The sequence below is a fragment of the Suricata suricatta genome, chromosome 15 (genome assembly GCF_006229205.1).
Source record: "Suricata suricatta isolate VVHF042 chromosome 15, meerkat_22Aug2017_6uvM2_HiC, whole genome shotgun sequence".
Taxonomy (NCBI): domain Eukaryota; kingdom Metazoa; phylum Chordata; class Mammalia; order Carnivora; family Herpestidae; genus Suricata; species Suricata suricatta.
Window position 1 is genome coordinate 77,606,311 of NC_043714.1, and position 8,165 is coordinate 77,614,475.

Sequence of the window (8,165 nt, forward strand, 5' to 3'; positions counted from 1 at the left end):
AGGGCTGCCTGGTCAGGGCTTGTTATCAGCTCCCGTCCAAGCTGCAGAGGGTCCAGGTGACTGCATAGCACTAACACTGCCAGTGAAATGTGTGAGCAGGGGTCCGTCGCTTTACTGCATTAACGAAGTTCCTTCAGCCAGCCTGGATCCTGGTTTTCATGGGCCTCGCAGACTACTGCGATAAGGAAAGGAGGAGAGGTCTTCCTGAGGACTGGCCCCCCCTGGGGAGACTTGGCCTATCTTTTTTTTTTTTAATGTTTTATTTATTTTTGATACAGAAAGAGACAGAGCATGAGAGGGCGAGGGGCAGAGAGAGAAGGAGACACAGAACCAGAAGCAGGCTCCAGGCTCTGAGCTGTCAGCACAGAGCCCTACGCGGGCTCAAACCCACGAACGTGAGATCTGACCTGAGCCGAAGTCAGAGGCTTAACTGACTGAGCCACCCAGGTGCCCCAGACTTGGCCTATCTTGTTGGTCCTGGAGGAGGTGGGGTGCTTGGCGGCCACCAGGGCCCATATCTGAAACTGATGGGAGGGCAGTGGTAGCAGCACTTGTAAGTTTTTATTAATTAATTTAATTTATTTTGAGAGAGAGTGAGCCTGGGGGAGGGACAGAGAGGAGAGAGAGAATCCCAAGCAGGCTCCACAGTGCTAGAACAAAGCCCAACTCCAGACTCGATCCAACTATCCTGGATTATGAGCTGAGCTGAGATCAAGAGGTCTTTTTTTTTTTTTTTAAGTTTTGAGAGAGAGAGACAGCGCACAAGCAGGGGAGGGGCAGAGAGGGAGACACAGAATCCGAAGCAGACTCCAGGCTCCGAGCTGTCAGCACGCAGCCCGATGTGGGGCTCAAACCCATGAACCATGAGATCATGACCTGAGCCGAAGTCGGATGTTTAACCCATGAATCACCCAGGTGCCCCTCAAAAGCCAGGTTCTTAACTGATTGGGCCACACCGGTGTCCCAAATGCTTGTAATCTTTAATTAGCACGGGAAAAATAAGGCTTGAAGAGCAAAGATTGTAGTTTTTCTTAAGAGTGCATCTTTAAAATGTTTTAGCGCGCTTGCGGTTGGGCATCCAACTCGATTTCGGCTGGGGTGGTGATCCCAGGCCACGGGATCGGGTTCCACTCCTAGCGTGAAGCCTGCTTGAGGGTCTCTCTCCCTCTGCCCCTCCCCGCACACATGCTCTCTCCCTCTCTAAAATAAATACCATTTATAAAAACGTTTGGTTACTCTAACCTCTACTTTGACACATACTAAACGCGTCAAGGATGAAATCCCCTCACCCCCTCAGCACGGCCCCTGCAGTGCGTGGGCCCTGCTCTGCGGAAGGCCACGGGGCCGCAGACTGGGCAGCGGAGCCCCTGCTTCGAGGACTTGCATCCTGGCTGGGGACGCAGCCCATGACGCGCATGCACGCGCAGACAGGACAGGAGGGAGGATGGCTCAGGACACGCAGCCACTGTCCTGCCAGCCATGTCCAGGCTCTGCTCTGCTGGGCCTCCGGCCATACGTTCTCCCGTGGCTGCCGCCAGCTCCATCTAGGCACCACCCTCTCCCCGAACCCCTGAGCAGAGCCTTCGTCAGCCACAAGGGCTGGAGCCCAGAGAGTACAGGGACAGGGCTGACCCACGTCCTAGAGCCAAGCCCTGGCGGGAGGTGGCTCCCAGACATGCACACCGGAGCCCCACAGCAGAATGGGCACTCGGAGAAAGGAACACCTCACCCGAGGCCTACAAGGTGGGGGAGGCACTGACATCAGAGTCCTGGGCCAGCCCCGGGAGAGCCCTGGGGGACAAACACCGCCGCCTGCTGGAGAAAGAGGGTGGGGACCAAAGCCATGAAAGGCCAGCTAGGTACAGGGACAGAGGCAGGAGTCTGTGAGCCTGGCACTGAGAAGGTGGCCAGTGCTGCCGAGCAGAGGGAGGAATGAACATGGCAGGCACATCTGGGGTCAGGAGAAAGCTGGGAGCCACCAGCGCGGAGATGGCAAAGGGTGACCCAGGAGAAAGGGGACCTGAAAGGAGGTGGGCCCAAGGCCAGGGATGGTGGCTGGGTCCTGGGCGAGGCAGTCCTGAGGGCCTTCGAGTTGGGCACTGAGTCCAAACCCCAGCACTGACTGGCTGGCCAGGGGCCTCGGCTGTACTCCCGCTGGGAATGGGGAGCCTGAGCTGCTCACTCCAACCCACCAGGCCCTCCTTCGCAACACCGTCGTTCTGTCCAGGGGAGAGGGGCAGGCCCCACTGTAAAGCTGCCATCTGATGGCTAGGGAGATGGGGGGCCAGGCCTGGCTCCGCTCTCCCCTTGGATCCATCCCCATGCCTACTCAGCCTGTCTAGGGCAGCTTCCTTCCCCAGAGTCCTGGGGCACACAAGTAGGTCCCGGGAGTTCAGGTCATCCAGGCTGGCATGTGACCTCATGTGGAAAGGCTGAGCTGTGGCCACAGCACCAGCCGGGACCACTAACAGGTGCTCTGCCCTGGACCCCCACCACTGACTGTCCACCGCCTCCACCCTGCAGCCTGCTTACATCTCGCCTGCCTGCCCGCCCGCCTCTGCCCTTCCGCTCCAGGGACAGCTGGCCACCCTGACCCAGCAGCTTTCTGAGGCTGAGCAGCCATCAGGTGAATGGTGGGTCCTGGGGCCAGGCTCAGGGAGGCAGTGCCCGCGGTGGGAGGGACACGGCTGGCACAGAGCTGCTGGGGGTAGGCCTTGGAAAATAGACTTTATTGGCTCCCAGGGAATGGGAGAGCAGGATCAGAAGCGGACACACTTGGGCCCTGGGGACTGGCCCTGGGGAACAAGGTGCTGGCCTGGCCAGGCCTCGGTTTCCCTGAGGACAGACATGAATGGTGGCCTTGCTCAGAGCCACCCTGGCGGGGTAGGACGTGGGCCCAGGGTGCTGGGCAGGGCCTGAGGATGTCACCTCGGGGCTCCAGGGACAGCGGGCGCCTGCTCCCACACTGTACTTCACTTCCGGGCCTGTTCATAGTTGTGGGTGAACCAAGCACAGGTCTCCTTCACGGCTGCAGAAGTGGGCAGGTGACAGGTGGTGGCAGGTGAGGGCTGAGGCTGCACTGACCTCCACTGGGTGAGATGGGGAGAGCAGAGACCCCCACCACATAGGCAGTCACCCTTCTGTGTCCTGCCTGCCTAACAAGGGTTTGGACACCCAACCTACAGGGTGTCTTCAGCTCAAAGTAAAGAAGCCAATGCTTAGGGAGGGGCAGGGGTGAGCCAAAGCCAAGAAGGAGGGGCTAGGAGGTCCTGAGGGATGGAGTGGAAGAGCCTTAGGAGGGCCACGGGGCTCACCCTGCTTAAAGGGCGTAAACCGGAAGTCAGGCAAGTAGGTCCGGAGCTTGCCGTTACTGGCCGTCTTCTTAAACTGCCCGTCTGACTTGGTTGTATCAAACTAGGTGCTTGGTCAAGGCCACAGCAGAAGGGGTACCTACCACCCCCCACCCCCAACCTGCCCTTGAACCTGCCTTTCCCAGGGGGAGCTTTGGAGACAGAAGAGCACCTTCCTCTCCAGCTGCCAGAGGAGGGCCACTTTGCATCCGTCAGCCCCGCCCCGCCCGGCCCCAGAGCCAAAGGATACAGTGACCTCCCCGTGGAAGTCCATGGCCTCCACCACGGCTTCGGCGGCCTCCTGGATAGAGACCTCGTCCTCCTCGCCCACTGTGGGGAGCGGGGAGGCCAAGAGCCGGGTCAGGCCTCCTCCACCCGCCCTTGCAGTGACCCAGCCCCCCGCCAGACTCCCTTCCTGGCCCTGGATGCTCTCAGTGCGGCGGCGGCGGGGCCACAGGGCGCCCACCTGACAGGATGATGGGTTCCACCTCATCGTATTCCCGCAGGACCCAGATGAAGAGCCGAGCCAGGTCCTGGAAGTCAGACAAGGTCAAAGGGCACAAGTCACGGTCCCCTGGAACCGCAGGCCACCTCTCCTACGCACCCCTGCTGGGTGAGGGCACAGCCTGGGCTCCCCTGGGGCCAGAGATCGGTCCCTTTGGGCAGCTCTTAGCCAGCTCAACCCACCCAACGTAGAGTCTGATCTCTGAGCTCAGAGCTGCACCCAGTGACTTCTGTGGGGACCGGGCACGTGTAGGGACCCAGTGAGGACCAATGAGTGCTCCTCCAGAGGCTCAGCCTAGACCCTCACTCCTTCCTGGGGCTCCCTCCCAGTTCGGCCTTCCCACAGCTAGCATGCAGGCCGCGGAACGTCCCGGTGGAGAGCTAGGCCCAGCCCTGCGCAAACCAGAGAGTAGATGAACTGCCTGCGAGGCCGGCCGGTGCCCCACACCGTCAGGGCGGAGCCGCCACCTGCAGATTCGAGGGAGGGGCAGGCGTCAGAGGGGCCCCCCGGCCACCAGCCCTGCCCCGCTCCTCCTCCAGCAGCCACTCACTCTTAGCCAGGTGCGCCTTGTGGATGAGGCCCGGCAGCACGTGGCCATCCTCGATGCTGAAGTTGTCATGCGGCCCGAAGACGTTGGTGGGGATGACAGCAGTGAAAGTGCGGCCGTGCTGCTGGAAGTAGGCCCTGCAGGGTTACAGCGTCTCTTCCGGCGCTCGCCTGGGCCCGCTGACCCCACTGCACCCGCCCTGGCCTCTGAGGCGTGTTAAAACCGAAGCCCACAAAGAGAGAGGACACCAAGCAAGGGGGCCGTGCCAGGGTGCCCACTGGGCCCTCCTCCCGTTTCCTGTCCGGCCTCAGCTGGGCCAGCCGGCGGACGACCTGTTCTGCACGTCGATCATCCTCTTGGCGTAGGAGTAGCCAAAATTGCTGCTGTGGGGAGGCCCGTTGTGGATCTAGGGAGCAGAAGGAGCTTTCCAGTTCTGGCCCCGCCCCCGGCGGCCCCGCCCCCGGCGGCTCCCCGTGGGCCCCGCCCCTCACCATAGTCTCGTCAATAGGGTAGGTGGTCTTGTCCGGGAAGATGCAGGTGGACAGGCAGGAGACCACCTTGCGCGCGCCCACCTCGAAGGCCGAGTGCAGGACGTTGTCGTTGATGTGTATGTTTTTCCTCTGGTGTGGCGGGGGGGCGGGTAGGGCAGATTCAAGCCCCTTGGACAGGACCCCGGCCCTTACCTGCTCCTCCAGGGACAGAAGCGGACACACCCTGGCCCCTCCCATGAGGGCAGCCCCTGAGCCAGTTTATCCTAGCTGCTCCCTGGGACAAGGCAAAACCTCCCAGCATAGACCTTCCAGAAACCATGCCCCCCTCCAGGCCTGTTAGCAGGCAGTCCTTTGACCCCCACCCCACCCTTGGGGCTGTGGGGCAGAGCCGACTGGAGGAGAGGACCACGTTCCCTAGCTCGGGGCTGGGCCTCACCCGAACAGACTGCTGAGGGCAGGCCCAATCTGGCCCGGACAGGGGTGGGGAGAAGGGCCCCCTCCACTCCACTGCCCTCCCACAAGGAGCCTACCCAACTATAACCAGCTGGTAGCAGTGAAGCCTCGGGCAGCCCCAGACCTCCCAGGCCCCACTTTCCCCAAAGTCGGGAAGGAAACTGGGCGCGAGATGGCCCGGGCATTTGGAGATGGAGAGATAGCGACTGGGTGGCCTGCTAGGGCAGCTGGCACCGAGACCAGGAAAGCCCTGGGGTGGGGCACCCAGGGCACAATCTGATCTGAGCCTCTGCCATCCTGTGCCATCAAGACCAGACGCCCAGCAGTGGTGGGGCCAAGCGTCAGGGGCGCAGCCTGGCGGGAGCAGGGCTAGAGGCAGAACGTCGCTCCTCTCCTGCCGCTTCCACCACACCCCAGTCCCCAGGCCAGACCCCTCAGCTCCAGAGCCCAGCTCACACCTCTGCGCCCCAGAATGCATGGTGGGCCATGGGCTTAGTGCAGCTGGGCCAGAGGTCCTGGGAGCAGAAGGGTCTAGAGGCCTGGAGAGCTCGGGGTAGGAACGAACCGTATCCAAGTCAAACAGCAAAGGCTGGCTTCTCTTAGGTCCTCCAACCCACCGTCAGCACCATGGCTTTTCCTGTGGAGCCAACTGGCCCACCCACCTGTATACCATCTGCCTACATAGCAAGTGTGGGTCACCGGGGACTCCACAGGGACTGCCCCCCCCCTCGGCTGTGCCAACCCCCGACCCTCAGGGGCTTCCTGGAGCCGACACAGGAGCATGGGAAGCCAGCAAGAAGTTCCCAGTGCTCCATGGGGCCCTCTCACTTACCCAGAAGTCCAAATTGTATTTGATATTCCGGAACAGGCCCCCCACCATTGCAGCAAGGTGGATGACATGTGTGGGCCGGACCTTTTCAAACAGGGCTCGGGTCTGTGCAGCATCCCTGGGAGGAGCCAGGGAACGAACTAGCACCCTGGGCTTGGGGCACTGGCGGCAGGAGTGCACAGGGCTGGTGGCGGGAAGGGCTGCCACAGAGGAACGTGGCCAGCGAAGGTGCTGGCTGGTGTGACAGTGTGGGCTTCCAGGAAGAGACAGGAGGATGTTTGCCTAGAAACAGCTACACACACCCAAGCCAGTGGCAGGAAGGACCCAGACATGAGGCTACCAGGCTCAGGGACAGCCTGGTCTGGAGCTCTGGGTCTCAAGAGGGTGTGGGTGTGCACCAGGGATGGGTCCACTCACGTGAGGTCAGCGTCCTTGGAGGAGACGAACACCCAGTCCTCTCCAGGCAGCCTAGCTCCATCTGCTACCACCTCTTGGATGGCTCTGCCCACCAGTCCAGAGCCACCTGTCACTAGGATTCGTACTGACCCCTCAGGCTCACTCATGTTGGCTGCACCTGTCAGGGCACATGGTGGGAGGCCGATGGAACCCCACTCCCTGGAGACAGCCCTGCATGGAGTCACTGCCCTTAGCACTGGGCCCCATAGCAACTGTCCAAGGGCTAGACCAGGGTTTCCTGGGGCAACTGGGAAAAGATGAGGACCCCCCTCCCAGGGAGGAGCGAGAGCCCACTAGGGACCACAGCGACCCAGTTGGTCCGAGTCTCCCTCCCCCTCCCCACCCCATTCCCTAAGGAGCCTTCTGCCTAGAACTGCACAGAGGCCTTGGGGGTCCACCCAGCCAAGAAAGCCTGGCTTGCAGGCTTTGCCCCATGGGCCCAACCCAAGACCCATACTGGACCAAGAAAAGGAACATTGGGCATTCAGCACACCATGGGCAGACAAGTGGGAAGGCAGACAATCTTGGGGCTGGGGGATCCTGGTCCATATCAGGAAGGTTACTCCCAGCCAAAGCTCACATGCCATAGACAAGGAAGGGGCAGAGTTTGCAGTCCGCTGCCCACTGGCAGCCAGCTGGTCCAGGAGAGCCTTTTTGCCAGCCTAGTTCCTCCTAGGCAGGTGGCACTTCCGGCTCAGAACTAGACAAGCCTAGGGGCGCCACCATCCTTGAGAACCCTAGCCGAGGGGCTGGAAATCTGCTCAGGCCCCTACCAGACGGCTCTGACCCAGCTGCACGGCCTCATGGCCAGCATCACACGGAGGCGATACTGCGCGACACCCGCTGCTCCCGACCGCGCCTACAGTCCAGCAGCAGGTCAGTGAGGAAACACCACCGCGGCCGGGACTCCTCCACGCCCCGATCCTCTCCCAGATCCCCGGGACGCCTCCATGCCCACGGCTCCCCTTCCACGCCCTCGGAGTCCCCACACCCCTCAGCGTTCTGCGGCTGTCACGGAACAGCCAGGGCCCGGGCCGCAGCTCGCCACGCCCGGTCCTCGCCTGGACCCTCGGCGCCGCGCGGCATCTCACCTGTGCGCCGCCCACCTGCCCGTAGCCCGGAAAGCGGCTTCCGGCAGCGGACTGAGCTTCCAGCCGCGTGCAGGGACCGGGTGGAGGGGGCGGAACCGGGAGGGACCTGCGGCCACTCCCGCGGCACTGTGGGAAATGCAGTCCCGGGGCCGCCCCGGGCGCTGCCGGGAAGTGGAGTCCGGGAACGCGCAGCCGCCCGGGAAATGTAGTTCTCGCTGCTCCGCCTCCTTGCGGCCTCAGGGTAAGGGGCCGAGAGTCCCCGTTTGTTCGTCGGGGCGCGTGGTGTTGGGAGAGCCGCGGCGGCTGCGTGTCACGGAAACGCCGCAGCCTCAGAAAGGGGACGGGGAGCGGCAGGCGCCCTGCCGCGGCTTCGGGACAGCGACCGTCGGCGGGCCGGCCTCGGGGGCTCAGGCGCGAACTGTGGGGTCCGGAGGGCTGAACGC

At 62.5% G+C, this 8,165-nt stretch overlaps 1 protein-coding gene across 1 annotated transcript; it reads right to left on the reverse strand.

Moving 5' to 3' along the window:
- Positions 1-2,707: 2,707 nt before the first annotated feature.
- TSTA3 (tissue specific transplantation antigen P35B) lies at positions 2,708-7,828 on the reverse strand. The gene is made up of 11 exons (XM_029923278.1): positions 7,723-7,828; positions 6,593-6,749; positions 6,179-6,293; positions 4,894-5,022; positions 4,735-4,808; positions 4,406-4,539; positions 4,258-4,322; positions 3,817-3,883; positions 3,601-3,680; positions 3,315-3,414; positions 2,708-3,028 (listed from the first exon to the last, which is right to left on the reverse strand). The coding sequence occupies exons 2-11, from the start codon at positions 6,736-6,738 to the stop codon at positions 2,973-2,975; spliced, it is 966 nt and encodes a 321-aa protein (XP_029779138.1). The 5' UTR covers positions 6,739-6,749; positions 7,723-7,828; the 3' UTR covers positions 2,708-2,972.
- Positions 7,829-8,165: the final 337 nt, after the last annotated feature.

What these genes read in the sequence shown, in the direction of transcription:
- TSTA3 (XM_029923278.1), bottom strand. Translation starts at nt 6,738, where the DNA reads ATGAGTGAGCCTGAGGGGTCAGTACGAATCCTAGTGACAGGTGGCTCT. An exon ending in CAAGGCGCACCTGGCTAAGA is followed by an intron (nt 4,323 to 4,405) that starts GTGAGTGGCTGC and finishes TCGAATCTGCAG; the next exon opens with GTGGCGGCTCCGCCCTGACG. An exon ending in GGCAGTTCATCTACTCTCTG is followed by an intron (nt 3,884 to 4,257) that starts GTTTGCGCAGGG and finishes TCTGACTTCCAG; the next exon opens with GACCTGGCTCGGCTCTTCAT.